Consider the following 20425-nt stretch of genomic DNA (forward strand, 5'->3'; position numbering starts at 1 on the left):
CATCTTGCTGCTCAGCCTGACGATGAGTTGAGTCTTTAGAACTCACATGGTGGATAAGGAGAAAAGAAACTTGTCCTCTGGCCTCCATATCTGCTCTGTGGCACGGGCTTCACAAACACATAAATGAATACTGGGGGGAAAACTCACCACATGTTGTGTTCGAAAACTTTGGTGGGGTCAGTTAAAATCCTTGACCCCAGAGGGGCCACCGGGTGGACACCGCTCTGACATCTGTGTGGCACCTTCCCTTGCCTCAGACGGCAAATGCAATTTCTCCAAATCACATTCATCCCAAACAGGACCTGCAAAAGTCACCAACAGTTAATTAATTACTTGACAAATATTAAAATAGTTTGCCAAAACCAGGCAAAGACACAGCAGAAAAAGAAGCTATAGATGAATTTCTTTAATGAATATATATGTAAAAATTCTCAATAAAATACCTACAAATCAGATTTAGGGACATAATAAGATTATACATTATGAACAAGTGGGCTTCGTCCCAGAAAAGAAAGGTTGGGCCAACATATGTAAATATATAGGTGTAATACAGCATATAAATATACCTATATATACCACTTAATTCTTTCAGTCGATGCTGAAAAGGCATTTGACAAATTCCAATTGTGCTTATGAGGAAAGTTCTGGAGACTTTAGGAATAGAAGTATCATGCTTCAAAATAATAAAGGCCATACGAAACAAGCCTGTAGCCATCATTAGAGTAAACAGTAACGAGCTGAGGCCATTTCCTCTAAAATCAGGAGTGGGACAATTTGGTAGAATGCTCAAAGTTTGAGCTGTAGCTGTTAGACAAGATAAAGGCATAAAGCGGATACAAACAGGAAAGGAAGAAGTCAAACTATCTTGCTAGCAGACAATATGGTTCGTTACCTAAGACACTACGGGGTCCCCTAGAAAACTCCAAACTCAATAAACATCTACATGAAGTTGCAGGATAGATTCCACGTATAACAAAAATGTACTCTCATCCCACCCCCAGATTAAGTACTTAGAAATCTGTATAATCAAATAAGAGAAAGTTCTCTACAGACTACTTCTGAAAAAGGAAATCAGAGGTACTAGATGCCAGGAGACACACCACCCCCTCCTGGATGGGTAGTTGATACTTGTAGACTTTCAGTAGCCAGTGTACTGTTGCAAATAGACCTCCCCAGACAAACACACCTGCTTCAATTCTAGCTCAAGAGAGGAATCACTGGTTGAAGCTGATGTTGCTAATCTAAAATTTAAAGGTTATAGCATTGTAAGTATGTTCTGGTAAACATGTCCCTCTCAAGTCTTTAAGGAAAAGTGTTCAGAAGAAGCTTTCGGTGTCACGGTGCTGCTGTCTGGTGGTTCAGCTGTTCCTCACGGCACTCAGGCTACTGCTGTACCCAGTTGGGAGAAACCAGCTATGGGTGACCTGTACGGAACAGGCACCGAGGGCTAACAGAGGGGCTTTTAGACATAAAAACCTGATGTAGCGAAGACCCTGTACTACCCTGCTCAAAACGAACTTCAGAATGACAAAAATCTCACTACCCGTTCACAAAAAAATGTCAAGGTTTTTCCTGTTGGGGATTACTAAAAGAAGAGCCTCCTCGTGCATAGAAAGGCTCCCTCAGCGAGCAACGGCCACTGCCTGCCCCAGCTCCCGCTTAGTCCCTTCTCCTGAATGCAGCCCGGTCTGCCTTTACCCAAGTGCCTCTGTTCTTTCTGCAGCCGTAACCCAAACACCACCAGCAAAACTCTACCTACAGCACCATCTTTAGACCTTTCCACGATAGCTAATATTCATATAATGTTCTGCATGCTGAAGGGCAGAAACGGATCACACCCACGAGGGCAGGCAATTCATGCTCAAAAATGTAAAGTGACACGAACCAGGGTCCAGCCCTTTGCATGATCATGTGATGGTAAAAGAAAGCCAAAGGCTCGCTCACTGTAAATGACCACATACAAAAAGGCACAACCAGACTGGCTACGAATAGAATGTCAGACTGTGCTTTGAAGGCTGCTGGACGGTGGACCGAGCTCAGCACGGCCAGGGCCTTAGCCTGTGGCTATTTCCTTGTTTAGGCAGCTACTTCTTTAATTAACATCTATTTCTTTTGTTTCTTTATCATATTTTATAGCCACATCTGGTGCTACACTACTATTTAATCTCCTTAATTAGATAAATAGCTAATAAATCTGGCAGGAATATAGAAAATCTCTTAAATACGTAATTTTAATGTATTTAAATTTCATGAATTAAACTGCAAGCTTCTAGAAGCAGGACTGCTATTTGTGGATTGACTGATTGCATAAAAATGGTGCTTATCTGACATAAAAGAATTAAAGTTGAGATGCCACCACAGACCTCATAGATACTGGAAAACTAAAAGTATATTACAGACAATTCTTTATTATTTATTTATGGAATAAATAACTTTGAAAAACAAATTACCTATAATAACTTTCTAAAACATCACAAGGGAAAAAAAAACCTAAGCAGGCCTAAACTTATTAAATGAGTCTATAATTTAAATTAAAAAAATCATGACTAATATATACTTTTTGTATGTATACATGCACATATATGTAAAGAATAAATCAGAAAATGTAAGTGTTGGCAAGAATATGAGGAAACTAGAACCTCACACACTGCTGATAGGATGTAAAATGATGCAGCTGCTATGGAAACAGTACAGTGAACTTCCCAAAAATTAGACCCAGAGCCAGCAATTCCATTTTGGGGTATATATCCAGAAGAGATGAGAGCAGGGAGGACCTGAAAAGATGTCTACACTCTTGGATTCACAGTGGCACAGTAGACGAACAGTGATGTTTTCTCTGAAAAAGGAATCAGAAACGCCTAGCATGGTAGTTGGACACAGGCTACAATACGGTTGAACCTTAAAGACAGTCAAGCAAAGTGAAACAGGACAGCCACAGAAGCACACACATGCTGTGCATGCATGCATGTGTGTGTGTGTGTCCACACTTGCACTGTCCCTTTTAGAGAAGGTCCCCCGAGTAATGATATCCACACTGACAGAAAGCAGAGTGGTGCTTACCAGAGGGGAGCACTGGGAGAACAGCTTATGGACACAGGTCAGAAAATAGACAATGAAGTGATATCAGAGAGGCCACATCAAACTGTACGTAGGATGAGCACATCTAGAGAGCTAACGTGCAACATGAATTTTAAAGTTGGTGTTTTTCACGTGTATGAAAATGACATGATGAGATTCGATACTTTATATGCTAACCTAAATTTTAACTTAAAAAGCACATGTTAACACACACACACACACACACACACACACACACACACACACACACACGGTAACTAAGATTTCACTACATACATGCAATGATATAAAAGGTCTTGCTGCACACCTTACAGATACACAGTTTTAAAAGGAAGCTAGCCAGATATGGTGACCTATATACCACCATATATGCCTATATGCCTATAAGTATAGCCCTGGGGTGGGGGGAGGGGCTGATGGAAGAGTACCAAAGGTTCAAGGCCAGCCTGGACTACTACAGAGTGAAACCATGTCTTGAAAACCAAAGCAAGGGGTTGGGGATTTAGCTCAGTGGTAGAGCGCTTGCCTAGGAAGCGCAAGGCCCTGGGTTCGGTCCCCAGCTCCAGAAAAAAAAAAAAAAAAAAGAAAGAAAACCAAAGCAAAACCTACCCACACCACAGACAAATACAGTAAGTGAAATACAAAACAAAGGCAAACAATGGAGCCAATACGAAACAAACAAACAAAAAAAGTCAAGATAAAACCAGTTAGGCCAAGGGATGAGGTGCAGTTTCTGGAAGCTGGGGAGGATGGGCGGTCCCAGAGATGGGATGGTGGTAATACTTCTACAGCATGAATGCTTAATGCCAGGAAACCACAAACTAAGGAAGGATTCAGAGATGACTCTTCTATTGGGTATACCCCCCCAAACGAACAGCTTTCCTACAAAGAGGGTGCAGGCCCCCATGTCCATCCATGAGGGTGGGGGAACCAACCCAACAGTCACCACCCTACAGCAGACACGAAGGCGCCTCAGCTCCTCTTTTGAGGCGAGCATCGCTGGGAGAATTAAAATGAGTTTGTATGAAAGAAAAGGGCTGAACGTGGCCGTATCATTACCGTGCAATTTTCCCACTGATGCTGCCTCCCATTAGGTTTTCGGGTTATAAAGAATTTGCAAGGAATAAGATTTGAGGATATCTAAGAGGGAAAGCCTAGGCAAGAGTTTTCTCAGCATTTCTTATTATACTTTAATTGCCGAGGCTGATACAGTCATGAGCTGCATAGCAATATGCTGGTTAGAGACAAATTGCATATAGTAGTTTCCCTAAGATTATGGTGGGTTAAAAAAAAAAGATAATAATGTGAAAAAGAAAATTCCCATCGCCTAGTTTTTTACCACACCTTTCCTACGGGCACATAGACAAAGACCGCTGTATTACGGGAGCCTGTGGCAACAGTGCGGGAACACTGTTCATAGGTTTATTATTATCGAGGTGTACAGGCTGTGACATACGGCTTAAGCACAGAGAGAGGCTATATGGTCCACACTGGTGTAGTGCACTCTATCGTGTGCACATAGTAACAGATCCTCTACTGACATGGTTCTCAGAACATGTGTCCCCATCATTATGTGACTGTATTTAGTCTGTGGTACTTCATCCACTTCAGAGCAGAGAAATACAGCAACAAAATCCTCCACCTGACCTAGTTTGAGCTTTGTTTAATTTGTTTAAGTTTGAGCTTTGTTTAAATGTGGCTGCAGCCCCTCACCTAGCTCAAACACTGTGCCATTTCAAGTCCATGTTACCACATGATGTTTCTTTTCCTTCCCCTGTCTCGTTTCCAGCTCCATCCTTCCTCGTGAATCTGGTAAGGGGCAGGGTGAACTGACTGTGACCAAGAGCTCAAAAGGTCCTTGAGCTCAGAGCCAAGACTTCATAGCCAACAGGCTGAAGGAGTCATTAAGGAACGGAAACCCAGGAGGGAAAAAATGTTCACACAAGCATCGGACTGACAATGCCACCACCAACAGCAGTGGCTATGTTACCAAGGTCACAGAGGTCACTGTGATTAGCCAGCAGGCTTCCTGCCAGCTCTAGGTGTAGGCCAATGTGGTGGTTTGAATGAGAATTGCCCTATAGGTATATTTGAATGTGTGGCTGTGATAACCATGGAGTGGCACTATTTTAAAGGACTAGGAGGTGTGATTTGCCACTAGGGGTGGGCTTTGAGGATTCAAAACCCCATGCCAAGCTGAGAGCCTCTCTTCCTGCGGGCTATAGATCCAGATTGGAACTCTCAGCTACTTTTCCAGCTCCATATCTGCCTGCCTGCTGCCATGCTTCCTGCCATGATGGCAAGGGACGAATTCTCAGAAACTGTAGGCCACCCCCAATTCAATGTTGTCCTTTATAAGAGTTGTCATGGTCATGGTTTCTCTTCACAGCAATAGAACACTGACTGAGTCAGTGTCTGTCTACCTTAGAATCTGAGGGGGGAAAATGTATAAAATGGCTTGGGTCCATCGCAGACTATGACAAGCTGGAGACAAGATACCCACTGACCAGCGGCCAACCACTGGGCCAATCACCACCACCACTGCCACATTAGACTTAGGTACAGAACGGGCAGCCCTGATCAGAAGGAAGGCTTGTGGGAAACAGCAGCTGACTCACAACTTGTGACAAAAGCCATGTTCCCTATTAAAGTGGACCTCCCTTTTCAGTGATTCCTATAACTGCTGACCCACATTATGTCCTGTGTGTGTGTGTGTGTGTGTGTGTGTGTGTGTGTGTGTGTGCACGCACACTCATACAGAGGATAGAGCAGAACACTGTGTGTCCATTCCCTTGAGACAGGGCCTCTCATTGGACCGGAAGCTCACTTGTTTGGGTTGGCTGGCTAGCCATAAATTTCTAGGACCCCTCTCTCTACCTCTCAATACTGGAGCTACAAGAACACATGACATGCCTGGCTTTTCATGTGGGTGCTTGACAATTCAAACTCAGTTCCTTAAGGATGCACTCCAAGTACTCTTAGCCACTTGGCCATCTCCCTCCCTGTCGATTGTGTTTTTGAGGCAAGGTCTTTGCCTGGCCAGTGAGTACCAGGGATCTACCTGGCATGGCCTCTGTGTGCTGGGATTACAAGCACAAGCCCAGGTTTTTGTAACATGGGTGCTTGGGTCTGAAGTTAGGTCTTCCTGTTTGTATGACAAGCACTTTAGTGACAAGACCATCTTCCCAGCATACTTAATTCTTGTTGTGCTGAGGATACCAAGCACAAGGTGATAAGCCAGGTTCTAAGCCCTTTTTTCTTATTTGCATTTTCCTCCATTATACTAGTGAATACAATGTAAGTGTTGTATATACAGTTATACTATATGAGTAAATGTTGTTGACACAGTTATTATACATACGACCGAGGGAACAGGGATAAGTAAAGTCTTATCCCAAATTTGTTTGTTTTGTGTTTTGGTGTGGTGTTAGATATTGAACCAAGGGTGTCACACATTGTAAGTGTTCTACCACTGAATCTTAGGTCCTTCCGTGATCCCCACCACCCTTTAGAAAAAAATCTTTCTGACAGGCCTCATTAGTTACTCAGGCTAGACTTAAAGTCAGTCTGGAGTCCAAGCGATCCTAAATCCTCCAGGAGCCTCCTGGATCACCAGGCCAACCTTCAAATATATTATATAAATATTGTAATCACAATTAGTTGCAATCTCCATTTCCACCAAAGGGTACTATTTAGTGACAAAAATCAATAAAGGACAAAGGAAACCCGTGTTCTGAACCGGAATAACAAATTAAATATATTCATTTATCACCCAATAAGAACAGATGAAATCTTGATTTCAACATAAGCAGTCTAACATAGAGGCCACATTCTACTCTTCTCTTCCTCCCTCCCTCCCTCCCCCAGCTCTACTTTTTCGTGTTGAAACAGCCTTTTGAAAATTAATTAATTAATTAATATTTTATTTATAAAACATATATTATTTATAAAACACACATATATACATATATATTAGAGATAGAGATAGAGATAGAGATAGAGATAGATAGAGAGAGAGAGAGAGAGAGAGAGAGAGAGAGAGAGAGAGAGAGACTCATGTGCACACTACTTTTGAATGTCACATCTACCAAATGTATCCCAGTACTGGATCTTCGGTTTCCACCCAGTTGCTAGGTTTTTGCGACTGATTTAAGGAGACCCAGAGTTCCTTCTCTCCCTCCTCCTTTCTCATTGCTGCATCTTCTCTTGGGCCTTCATCAAACAGCCAACAACGGAATGCAGCTGGGAGCTCCCAGCCAGCCGAGGAGAGTACATTTTCTTTGCAGAGCTCAAACCTCAAGAGACAGGCCAAGGGCTCTTGCATCACTAAAAGAAAGTAACATTTACCACAGGTTCTTCCACTGGGCGAGCAGCACAGCTGCATAGAGGAAGGAAGACGTCTTAACTTCCCGGCTTTTAAAGCTTGATCCTAAGTTTACAAAGGGGGCTCCAGTGCTGAGAGGCATGCCAAGGAAACAGCAAGAAATTCTGTTCGTGGGAAACTCTCAAGAATTACCCCTGGAGCAATGTGCTGACTCCAGGCAAAACCTATTTGTAAGACTCCCCAAGAATGATTCCCAGTTGTCTGGCTCCCTGAGACCCAGGGGAGAGAAGCAGAGCTAATCATATGCTAAATGTCTGCCCAACACTTAAAAGTTAAGTCCCCTTCAGAGTTTCCTAGGTTCTGAGCCTCTTTTAAATAAACAGATTACCTCTGTGACTGTTTAACTTTTCTTCTCAGCTGGCAAGCTGGTACAAAGGCTTTAGTCAGAGGTGTAAACATCATCTAGATAGAGTTGTGCTAAACATTACCTGAGAGGTTAGCATTAATGAGAGGGAATTAAAGTGCTATTGTTGCACTATTTCGGAGAGGAAAAGTCGACAGGTAAGAAACACTTAAGTATCAACTACACCGAGGAGAAAACTAAAGCTTCAATTAACCCTGGCAATTTCAGAGAACTCCGAGGGTGACCGTCTGCAAGGCAAACAGCTCTGCATCTTGCACATCTTGTTTTAATCTTTCCTTGCATGATTATAATTTCGGGGTATAAATAAGGTTATTAGCAAGAACAGAACAACAACAGTAATTACAGTAAGTGCTTGCAGAGCACTTTGATCATGCTATGACGTCAGTCATCCAGCAGCTTCAAAATGGGAATCTCATGGTTAGCATTTGCTCTCCGGGGTCATCCTGAGAGGTGGCTACATCAGTCTTTCCCCACACAAAGGGAAGCTGCTAGGACCCAGGAATAAGAGAATAAGTTAGGGATTTCAGGAACTCCCACCAATCCAAAATATCTGAAGGGATTAATATTTTAGACACTCTGGGAATGTCATCATATAGATTATGATGAATCAGAAAAAAACTGGTTTAAACTCATCTAATTGGTATTTTACATGTCTATGCTACGGTAACATTTGGGGGTATGTTAGGGTCCGTTATTTGCTGAAGCCTCAAATAGTAGGCAAAAGCAAAGAGCTTTTATTCACCCGAATTTCCTGCATGCAGGGGTCTCCACACTTGGGAATGGAGACCTCTGGTGGAGCCAGCTTTTACTGTCAGGTAAGAGAATTCCAGGGAAGGGTGTGCACTCTTTTCCCTTGATTGGTCAGCTCTGTCTCTGGGGGTCTGACTGATTCTACAATGGGTTAGGTTCTGGAGACTTCCCAGGGGGTCACTTACTCATTCTAGCCACCCATTCTTACTTCAGGCCAGATAACGAGGTGTCCTCAGATTGGCCGCCCGCAGCTGTGGTTGGCTGACCACAGGTTCCTGGTTCTGGGTTCTCATTTCTGGGAAACAGAAACTTCAGGCCTAGTCTCCCAAACTGCTAGTTTGCAACCTGCTGTCATGGAGTCAGCCTGGTTCTGCTGACTCGGTCCTCTCATTATGAGCTGGTTTGGTGGGCTGATAAATGGTCCTAAGGCACATGCGTGCTCGTCTGTTAGCAGCCATCAAGTGTGATGGAAGCTCACAGGCTAAGAGCCTGGAGTTCTACCCTGCTTTCCCATCCCCCTCTACAGGTCTCTCTCTTTAGAGACACTTGTGCCCATATGCAAGATTTACTTGGTCGTGTTTGGACTTCCTTTATCAGTGAGGTTGTCCTGGCTGAGAAGAGAATATTATAACATTGTCACATCATAAATGCATATTAGATCAGAAAAACTTGAGCTATATGGCCAATGACTAAAAGTATCAAAGTGAATGCATATCTTCAAATTCAAACTCGTGCGATTTATGCTGTCAGAAGCTACAGCACTGCACAATTCTGTTTTGAAGAACTATGCTGGTTATGAGGGCTCACATTCGTATTCTCAACGCTTAGATGGTGGAGGCAGGAGGATTGCAAGTTTAAGCAACCCAGCAAGTTCCTAGGATACATAATGAGACCCTATCAAAACAAAACAGGATGCTATGAATTACAGAGGACTCATGGTAATGCGAGGTGGAGTAGAAGCCAGGGTGGTCTGGTGTTAAAGCACGGAGAATGGATGAGCTGTGCCTGTGTTACTGTGAGCTATGAGTTACTGCCTGTGTCTCAGGACTGCCCGAAACCTGCCGCACTTATGTTCAGTGAAGAAGAATGAGAGATGGCTTGGTGGGTAGAGCACCTGCACTTCCGTGTATGAGGACAGGAGTTCAGATGCCCGCAAACCACGTACATACTGAATGGATGTGGCAGCTTCCTGTAATTCCAGCCTCAGAAGGCAGAGGGTATTAGCCAATCTGCCTCCAGCGGAATTTATACTGTGCTATGCTCAGGCCAAGGGCATTAATATAGAACATGAGTACTCTCTCACAATTCTAGTTCCCAGTAGAGTCCTAGCCCCTCGGAAATATCATGAGCAGTCTTTACTGTACACATTTCTGTTGGCATTTTGGTCTTTCAGACTCCCAGAGCAAGCTGGTTACTGACACTTACAATATTGGTGAGTTCTTGGTTTGACTGAGAGACCCTTCCTCACTGAATAAGGTGGAAATCTAATTGGGAGTGATTCCTGACATCAACCTTGTACCTCTATGTCCACGTGTATCCACACATGTGTGTCCACACACATGCAAATGTGCATAAACACATGTATCACTCTCTCTTTGTCTCTCTCTCTGTCATACAAACACACACACACACACACACACACACACACACACACACCTCTCAAAAAAAAAACAAAAATAAAAATAAAAAAGTCAGGGATAGCCAGGGAGATAAAGGTAAAAGCTAGGGCATTTCAGGTAAGAATTAGCACGCAAAGGACAGAAAGAAAAGATGGAAAGAAGGAAGGAGGGAAGAAGGGAGAGAGAGGAGAGAGGGAGAGAGAAAGAGAGAGAAAGAGAGAGAGAGAGAGAGAGAGCGCAGATAGCTGTGAAAAGAGATCAGTAGGTAAAGCCTCAGGACCTGTGTTCAATCCCTGGGCCTTACATGGAAACAGAGAGTTAACTCCTATAAATTGTCCTCTGACCTCCACATACAGAGGCCTGGCAAGTGTATGCCCCCCACCAATAAATAAATAAAAATGTAAACAGTGTTAACTGAATGCCTGGAAAGAAAGGTGAGAGCATATACCAAAAAGTGGCCTAATTTAAAAAACTGACAAAGGTTTTCTGAGAAAAAAAAAGGGAAGAAAAGAAAGGAGGTATGGAGGCAAAGAGAATGTTTGGAGAATTACAAATAAGTTTGGGAAAGGTGCTACGTTGAGTAGCTCTGGATGGAGAGAATGAATAGGTCTAGAGACGGTAGGCAATATAGGCTTGCTGTGCTAGTCAGGAAAGCCCAGCATCCCTGGAAGTAAACCGTGATTCAGCATCCGATGGACAGACGGTGACCGGCTGAAGCCAGGTTTCTCACACTGGAGTGGGAGGTCAGAGACACAGGGAGAAGGTGCCCTCCTTCAAACGGTCTCCAACATGAAGTCATATTTAGTTTAATATAAACAGAGGCAAATAAATACAAATAAAATATCTGCACATGTGCACATATACATGGTACATGTATGCACTGTAACCATTAGTCTTCATTGAGACACACCTCTGTGCATGTCGCCTATCGGGGTGTCTCCAAAGAAGCTTAACTGAGGAGGGATGTGAGTGGTACCACCTCGTCGACTGGGCATATAGACTGAGTAAAGAGAATAAAGGGAGAAGAGCAGGATAGCCTGAGGAAGAGTGCCATTGGTCTCTCTGCTTCTACACTGCAGGTGCAACGCCATCCGTTAACTCAAGTTCCCATCGCCATGCTTCACCACCACAGCAGGCTGCACCGCTCAAACCACATGTCTGAATAAATGACTCCTTAAGTTGCCCGAGTCACGTATTTTGCATAGCAACAAGAAAAGGTAACTAATATAGAAAACTGGTCTGAAGAAGTGGGAATAGCCACCATGATGAATCTGACCATGTGGTTCACAGGCCTTGGGAACTGGTTTGAAGGACGAATGTGAAAGAGGTCGGAACTTCTGGGTAGAGAAGTTCTAGACTCTTATAAGCAGAACTTAATGGGCCATTCTGTGGGAGTTTAGAAGACCAGAATGGCAACAGTAAAGACTGTGCTCATGTCCAGGTGGTGGGACGCATGCCTTTAATCCTACCACGCAGGAGGGAAAGCCAGGCAGATCTCTGTGAGTTTGAGGCCAGCGAGTTCTACAGAGTGAGTTCCAGGACAGTCAAGGCTACACTGAGAAACCTTGTCTCTAAAAACAAAACCAAGCAAACGAACAAGAATGTGCTCATGACAAGGGGAACCCAACTGTTGCTGGTGAGAGTACAAACTTCTCAGTCAGCTATACCACTGCTGGGCATATATCCAAAGGATGCTTCATCCGACTACAGGGACTCTTGCTCAACCACATTCATAGCAGCTCCATTAGAAACTGGAAATGGCCTAGATGTCTCTGAGCTGAAGAGTAGGTGAAGAAGGTGACGTTTACATAATAGAGTATTACTCAGTTTAAAAAATGTCCTTAAAAATGACTTCATGAAATTTGCAGGGCAGGCAAATGGATGGAACAAGAAAAAAGCCATCCTGAGTGAGGTATAGCAGACCCAGAAAGACAAACATGGTATGTACTCACTTATACGTGGATATTAGCTGTAAGCTAAAGGGTAGTCGTGTTACACCCTACGGGCCCAGGAAGGCCCAGAAACACTGTACAAGGAGGCCTCAAAGGAGGTGGAATGGATCTCCGTGGGAAGGAGAAATAGAATAGATTTAGAGAGTGGAGTGGTGCACCAGGGCAGGCAGGGATGGAAACAGGAGGGATCAGGTGTGCACAAGGGTTGGGGATGAAGGGAGGGGAGACGACTGGAATTGGGGGGGCATATCGGGAGAGATAGAAACCCAGGTCAATGGAAACTCCCTGCAACTTACACAGACTCCTAGTATGGGAGATAAGAAACCTGAACCAGCCTTCTTCTGTAACCAAAGCTTCCAGTGGAGGGACTGTGACACCAAGCCAGACACAAAACCTTTGACCTACAATCTGTAACTGTTTGCAAGATGTGCTGGGATAAAGGTGGTGCAGAACTTGTGGGAGTAACCAACCAACTGATCTAACTTAAGATCCAGACCAGGAGAGGGAGCCCACACCTCACACTACACAGCCTGGAGAGTGAGGAACCAGAGGATAGACAGCCCAGAGACCTAGGCTAGAACCAAGCATGACTGGCCAAAAAAAAAAAAAAAAAAGGAAGGAAGAAAGAAGAAAGAGTCAACGAAATGACTCCTAATGATATTCTGCTGTACTTGCAGACTGAATAACCATCAGAGAAGCTCCATCCAACTCCCAATAGGAGCAGATGCAGAGTCCCACAGACAAACAGTTGGAGCTCAGGAATCCTGCAGAAGAGAAGGAAGGGTTATAGGAGACAGAGGTGCCAAAGACACAAGAAAACAGCCCACAGAATCAACTAACCAAGACTCAGAGGCCCTCGTCTACACTAAAGCAACAATCAGGGAGCCTGTAAAGGTCCGACTTTGGTCGTCTGCATATATGTAGCTTGGCGTTCTTGTGGGACTCCTAAGAGTGGGGGTGGGGGCTGTCTCTGACTCTTTCTGCCTGCTTTTGAGAGCCCTTTCCTCCTATTGGGTCCTATTGGTTGATATCCCTGGGAGGCCTGCTCTTTTCTGAAGAGAAATGGATGAAGAGTGGGTCTGGGAGAGCTGGGAGGAGAGGAGGGAGGAGAAACTGTGGTCACGATGTAATTAATATATGAGAGAAGGATTTTTTTTTTTTAAAGAATGTGCTCATGAGGCTTCAGATGAGTCCAGAACTAGACTGGCAAGAGTTTTACATGAATGGACTTGGCCTTAGCAGAACATGATATAAATTCAAACTGAAGGGCAATTATGAGTAAGGAAAACTAAGAAGGTGATGAGAAGTTATGTCCCACGATTATGCAGATGGATTTTCACTGGAACCAGTCCCACCTCTGTCTTCTCACCCCTACTGAGCCAACAAATTCCCATAGTTCTTTAACTCAGCTTTGTCTTTCTGTTATCTGTCAGGATTCCCACTTGATACACGGTTTCATGATGAAACCCAGGCTGGTCTGAAGTCTCTGTACTCTTTCTTAATCTCCAAGAGCTGGAGACGTAGTTCAGTGGTGGGGCATTTATCCAACATGTCCAAGGTCAAATTCATTTCCCACTACTGAAAGTAAGAAAAAGCAATAAACACACGGAAGAGGCACATGTGGCTGATGGACTTGATGTGGTGGCAGCCCAGGTTTAACAGAAGTAAGGGGCCGGGGACAGACAAGAGAAACTGTTTAGCAATTAAGCCTTCTAAATTGGCTACCCTGTGTCTCCTAGTAACAAAAGCAGTAACACTAACAATGAGAGGGCGTGCTGTTTTGAGGGAGAGATTCTTTCTTAAAACATGGCTAAGACCACAAAGCCACAAACATCTATGAAAAGGAAACACTTGGGTACAGAGAAAAGCTCAAAGCTCCTCTCCCATTCACCACCTTACTTCCCTCTTCTGCAAGGCAGCCGGTGAAGTTCCCCCATTGGCACGTCTTCTCAAGTAGGTTTTGTCAAACAAAGGTTCCATGATAATGTCACTGGGTTTTTATTATGATAATAATCTAAAAGCGAAATCAACAGGGGCACACGTGTAACCACTGCTTGGTTTCAGCGCCTGTGTTTGCATTTATGATCTTGTTGGCAACAAGCAGCACAGATGTAATATGTAAATGATGCATCTGAGAATACAGTGCACTGTAAAAAGATTCTGCAGTATTCTGAATAGAGAGAGGCGGTGAGGGAATTGAGCCGATACACAGCGCACAACAGCACAGATGGGCCAAAGTCAAAAGAACCTGTGTGGTGATGGCCATTGCCTTGCTTACAATGAGAGCTGCAATCTAGCTTCCCTAGAAAAACAGCAGTCACAGGATAACGCTGTTAGAGTTTTATTGGTTTTGTCATAGTGTTTGTGCTTATTCCAATTTTATGGTTGAATAGGCGTTCTGTGCACAAAGAGCACATACCTAGATTTGTGTTCGCAGACAATACAGTAAACACATTTTAAGTCAACCCAGGAATCTGAGAATGTTTTTCTTTTGGACAGTCCCTTAGTTCTCAACATTGAGGAGTATGGTGTTGGGAGATTCTGTTCCAGAACACTCTACTCTTACTTCTCTTTAACGTAGAACTACTCCGAGTTGGGCAGAGGCACAGGAGACCCTTGGGAAGTGGGGTTAGGTGCAATGAAGAGTTTGCAATGAGCTGCATCTGGGGATCTGTTATTGTCTCAGCTCCACAACTTCCAGCATGATATTTTGATCATTTTAATTTCCTTTAATAAATGTGGCCAATATAATGATTTCACAGTACAGGAGGCTTCCATGAGGTATAGGTGTGGTGTGTCAGAGATGGGCACAGTGCTGGGTTCCTGGCAGGTGTTTGATGCTGGCCAAATGTTACCATTGTTAGCATCAGTTTGGCTCTCCTTAGAATGTCTACCGGGTTCTGTGGCTAAAGGGCCAAGCTTTTACCAGAAGGCTTCTTAGCTCAAAGAGCTCTATTGAGTCCTAGCTTTCCAAGGAGGCCAGAGAAGAATGCCAAAGCTGATAAAAAGAACAGCCTACTGTTTGGTTGCCTGATATTCCGAATTTTTGGAAGATCTATTTACTGTACTTAAACCTATATGTTCATGTATAAAATGGACTTTGTTCCTTTTTAAAAAAGATTTTGTTAGAGTGCACACGCATGTGAGTGTGTGTGTGTGTGTGTGTGTGTGTGTGTGTACTATGTGCATATAGAGCTAAGAAGGAAACTTGGGGAAGTTGGAAACTGGTTCTCTCCTACCATGTGGATTCCAGAAACTGAACCAAAATCATTAGGTTTGGTTCAAATACCCTTTCCTTCGAGTCACTTCACCTGTCCTCCAGAACATTTTTGAATGCTTGAAGAAGAGAAAGAAACACAATAAAATTAATGAATAATTAATCCCTACCAACCACTGTGAGTAATTCGGTGTTGAAGGGCTCAGTTGGGACAAGTCAAACTGACAGTAATACCAAGTCTCTTGCTGCAACAGCGCGGGCAGAAAACAGAGAGAGGCCGCAGCTGCTTGTGTTCCATTTCCCCTGAGGAAGAGCACTGGGTGAAGATCAGGTGGGTCTCGCATAGATGAGAAAATAGTTAGGAGCCTGGAAAAATAAAGGCCTATTATAGACTGCTGGGGCTGGTGGGTGGGGAGGGGCAGAACTGAATAACACAGAAGATGAGGAAGCATGTATCTTAGCAGACATCCCCGAGAGTCCTCGGAATGGGGACACTGAGCTGGGAATGCAACTGTACATAGGAAAAAGCTCTGGTCTCCCAGAACACTTGTAACACACTGGCTGTGCCAGCATCCGAGGGAGGGGGTGTTGTCCTCAGACACCTTCCAGGCAAAACTTTACAATCACTTATGTGCCGCCCTGAAAGGTCACATTTGGGATGATGCCCATGAATCAAGTCAGGGAAGAACAAAGGCAATGACACATAAGAAACCTTAGCCCAGGGGCTGGGGATTTAGCTCAGTGGTAGAGCGCTTACCTAGGAAGCGCAAGGCCCTGGGTTCGGTCCCCAGCTCCGAAAAAAAAAAAAACCAAAAAAAAAAAAAAAAAAAAAAAAAAAAAGAAACCTTAGCCCAAGAAACCATATAAGCTAAAACAACAACCAGTACATTTGAGGAGAGCTTAGGGCTGGGGGCCCTGTAGCTCTGGTTGGTGGAATACCTGCCTAGCGCAGAGGGGCCGTTGCCTTACTCTCTAGTACTGCAGACAAAAACGTTTAGAAAAGTCCATGAATAAAAACGTCATGACCGATGAGATTGTTAATCCCATTTTGATCTCACATACAGAAGTCTTTATAATCTCCAGCCTATGAGTGGGCTTATTCCTAAAATCATCCGTAAGACAGCAAAAGGCTCTAAAGCATTTCTCTCTCTCTCCCTTGAGACAGGGTCTCCTAGCTGAGGCTGGCCTAAAACTGCATGTAGCCAAGGATGACCCAGCACTTTATCTTCTTGCTTCCACTTCCTGAGTGCTGGGGTTATAGGACTGGGCCACTTACAAGTTCTCACAGTCCTGTTCCCACTTTCAAGTGGGGCTGGGGATCGAACCCAGAGCCTCATGCACACGAGGCAAGGACTCCTACACCAACACAACTACATCTCCACTCCGAGAAGCACACTCTCCATAGGAACATTTTAAATGGTAATTAAGATACCAGGCTAGTTCACACATGCTTTTTAAATCCATAATGTGGATGAAAAAAAAATGTGTTTGTTTATTTCAAATGGCCTTAGAAAGCTGGCAAATTTCATTTTCCCAGATAGCTGAAACACTGCCAATCCATACTGCCTAGGGCAACTTGAATCTTAGTTAACACAAAAACAATCTGATTAAATGATGCTTCTTTAAAAACAACAATAACAACAACAAAACCTAGCACCTGTCAGCCATCTCCCTGCTGCCTGACAACACAGTGGGTGTGCATACTGCTTAACTAAACTGTATCTGTGACCAAAGTAAGAGTCCCTTTCAATAGGTCATAAGTCACATTACGATTTCCCACGGGAGAGCTCTGAAAGCCCTTTTCCTGAGCTGCCCTCAGCAGGCTAGTCCTCCCTTCCATAGCGTCAGCCTGGGCAAGCTCTTGGCACTGGGACAATATCCTTTGCTGCTGTTCTTATTGCTGCAAATTCCCAAAGTAACCGCCTCCAGAGCTCAGGTAAGGCAGCGGTTCCTCCTATGCTCTGCTTCCTGAAACAGCCTCCAACAGTCATACCTTACACACACTGTAACACCACAAAGGACAGTGCGCCTCTGATTGAAGAAGCCATCTTGAGCTGAGTGTTTATTAAAATGTCCTTTAGTGCATGCCTTTAATCCCAGCTCTCAGGAGGCAGAGGCAGGTGGATATCTGTGAGTTCAAGGGCAGCCTGGTCCATAAAATGGGTTCTAAAACGTCCTGTTTTAAATAGCCAATACCAAATCAAACCAAATAAACAAGAAATGTTCTTTAAAAAAAAAAGGAGCGCGCGCGCGTGCACACACACACACACACACACACACACACACACATATCCACACACATATATCCACACACGCAGGGCAAGATCTCTACAAAGTCAACCAAGAAATAGCGCATAGGACTGGTAAAAGAAAGCTGTTTTACTTCACGAAGAGGCACAAATGAGAACTTTTGAAATGAAAAGACAAGAGTGTGAACTTCCGGAAGTAAAGACTCGTGGCTGTAAAAGAGAAAAAAAAGTAAATTTTCTCCAAAATCATCTATAAAATTACTGTAATCCCAGCCAAAATTCTGAAAGTGTTTTGGGGGGAATTAAACGTGTACTGTAAGTAAACTAAGTTCATTTGGAAGAAACAAGCACACGGGAAGTGCCAAGAGAGCAATAGAGGGGAAAGGGGCAATGTGGCGAGACCCAGTGGGGCTTCTGGGCCGTGCAGTGAGTGGGCTTCTCTGCTAGACCTCATAGCATCCTATAAAAAGCCAGTCCTGGCCATGTCTCTACTGTCACAGCAAAAGCAACAGATTCGGGAAGTCCAGAAACTGATCAAAATACATATAAAATTTCCGCCTGAAATAGCTAGTATTTTGAGTCAGTGAATTAGGTAGAAATGGCTTATTCAAAGAAGTACATTAAGAAAATGGGCTACCTGCCATTTGGGAGAAATGGTTCCTCTCTGCTCCACACGCAACATCAAACCTGCGGGCAAATTACAGTCTGAACATAAAGCAATCACGCCTTAAGGCGGTGAAGGCTCCACTAGTCACCAGTCCCGGTTCCATCTCTGCGACCCGCATGGCGGCAGAGAACCAGTTCCTGCACGTTGTCCTCTGACCTGCACGCCGGTGCCGGGGCACATAGACACACCCCTCTACCAAACTAATAAATATAAGTAAATAAATTAGACTGAAAAAAGCTAGTCTTTCTTTACAACAAAAGATTTATTGATTTATGTACTTGAGTGTTCTGTCTTCGTGTATGCCTGCACACCAGAAGAGGGCAAGCAACCATTACAGATGGCTGTGAGCTGCCATGTGGGTGCTGGGAATTGAACTCAGGAAGTCTGGAAGAACAGTTAGTGCTCTTAACCTCAGACCCATCTCTCTAACTCCTAATATAACTTAATAGGTTTAGAGAAATTACAAGTATGTTTAAAAAGTGGGGAGGAAAAAAATTTTAAACTTGATACTAAACTATAGAAAAATGAAAAGACAGACAGGGCTAAGAAGATGGCTCAGTGGTAAGGACGCTTGCTCTGCCAGCAGGGAGACTGAGCTAGACCCCAGGTGAAAGGTCAGCATGGCTGTGTGCACCTGAAATCCCAGGCGGGAGGTGGCAGACAGCTTACTGGCCTGTCAGCCTGGAATAAACAGTGGCATTTGGGTTCAGTGAGAGGCCCTGCCTCAAGACAACAAGGGAGAGTGATACATCTGCACATGCGTATGTGTAGGTCTGCATAAAGTGCATGAGAAAATGGTGGGGATACTTGTAAACTATTAGGGTGTTTTATTACCAAACCTAAGGAATGCTTAGAAAGCAAGCAGAAATAATGACCTCAGTAAAAATATGCTAATGTCCTGAAGAGCCATTCCCACAACACATGCAAAATGCTATTCAGAAATGTTTCCCACGCTGACCACAGGCCTTTGAAGATTTCTTTATCCTCAGGGTGAGGGCCCTTGTTGGTTACAAAATGGCTGCAGCAGCTCCAGCTCTCACATTGACATGGCAACCTCCAGAGAAAGAAAAGGACCACTTCTTTCTTCTGTCTCTTTTTAGGAATGAGGAACTTTCTCTCACACTCCCTAGAAGACCCACTCTCTCAGGTTTCACAGGAACTGAGTCACACAGGTAAAGAACAGGTTCTGTGAGCCACTAAGAACTCAGGTTCTCAGAGGGTGGTCCCTGAAGGCCTTAAGGACCCATCGAGAATCTTCTGAGGTCAGAGTTTTATCATAATAAGATTAATACGTGATTTACCTTTTGTTAATTGCCATAGTCCATTGATGGCGTGCAGACATAGTGACATACACATGTACATGGTACAGACGTGGTGATGGCCACAGTGATAACAGGCTGGCCTGAACCGAAGCAGAGGCAACAAACCACACTGTGAGTCACTGTCTCCTCCTTCACTTACTGTATCCTCTCAGGGGAACCAGATACACATCTCTTTTTTTTTTTTTTTTTTTTTTTTGGTTCTTTTTTTTGGAGCTGGGGACCGAACCCAGGGCCTTGCGCTTCCTAGGTAAGCGCTCTACCACTGAGCTAAATCCCCAGCCCCCTCACACATCTCTTTAATGAAGCCATAAAAAGTGTCTTCTTGGAGCACAATTTTTACTTTGTCATTTCCCAAAAAATAAACAGATATGCCTGTCAGGAAAATAACAGACACCGTGCATGGTCTTTGATAGAATTCAAGCTTTTAGGCAAAAAATATAAATAAAATTCTAGTAAGTGTGTGTCAACCACTGGGAGGGAGCAGCTTTCTAATACTTGTGCATTGCTATGCTAAGGGTAAAATACTTTTTATTTCTGTTCAATGAAATGTGTCAATATCTGGAGGACCCACTACAATTGATGAACTAATATTTTCCATAACACCAAGATATGTGTTACAAAACCACACAAGGTGGAAAAAGCTTCAATCCACCTACAAAAAAAACAAACAAACAAACAAACAAAAAAAACTGTCCATCAGATTATTTCCAGATTTGTGGAGAGCGGTGTCTCTATGTAGCCCAGGCTGGCCTGGAACCCTCTATGTGGCCCAGGCTGGTGTTAAGCTCTTAGAAATCTGCTTAGGCCTCTGCCTCTGGCTCCA

At 43.9% G+C, this 20425-nt stretch overlaps 1 protein-coding gene across 9 annotated transcripts in view; it reads right to left on the reverse strand.

Annotated features, from left to right (window-relative positions):
• Mettl8 (methyltransferase 8, tRNA N3-cytidine) overlaps window positions 1–20425 on the reverse strand; it is a 130903-nt gene that overhangs the window by 92039 nt on the left and 18439 nt on the right. For 8 of the 9 annotated variants that reach the window (XR_005502190.2, XR_005502191.2, XM_063284403.1 and 5 more), the window contains exon 2: window positions 148–302. Coding sequence is in view for 6 of the 9 variants with exons in the window: in XM_039106364.2 (XP_038962292.1) it covers window positions 148–302 (155 nt within the window). In the remaining 3 variants the exon portion in view is untranslated. Of the gene's footprint in view, window positions 1–147; window positions 303–20425 lie in introns of those variants that run through there. The other variant, XM_039106365.2, reaches the window with a different exon arrangement.

This window comes from Rattus norvegicus, chromosome 3, assembly GCF_036323735.1.
Source record: "Rattus norvegicus strain BN/NHsdMcwi chromosome 3, GRCr8, whole genome shotgun sequence".
Classification (NCBI taxonomy): domain Eukaryota; kingdom Metazoa; phylum Chordata; class Mammalia; order Rodentia; family Muridae; genus Rattus; species Rattus norvegicus.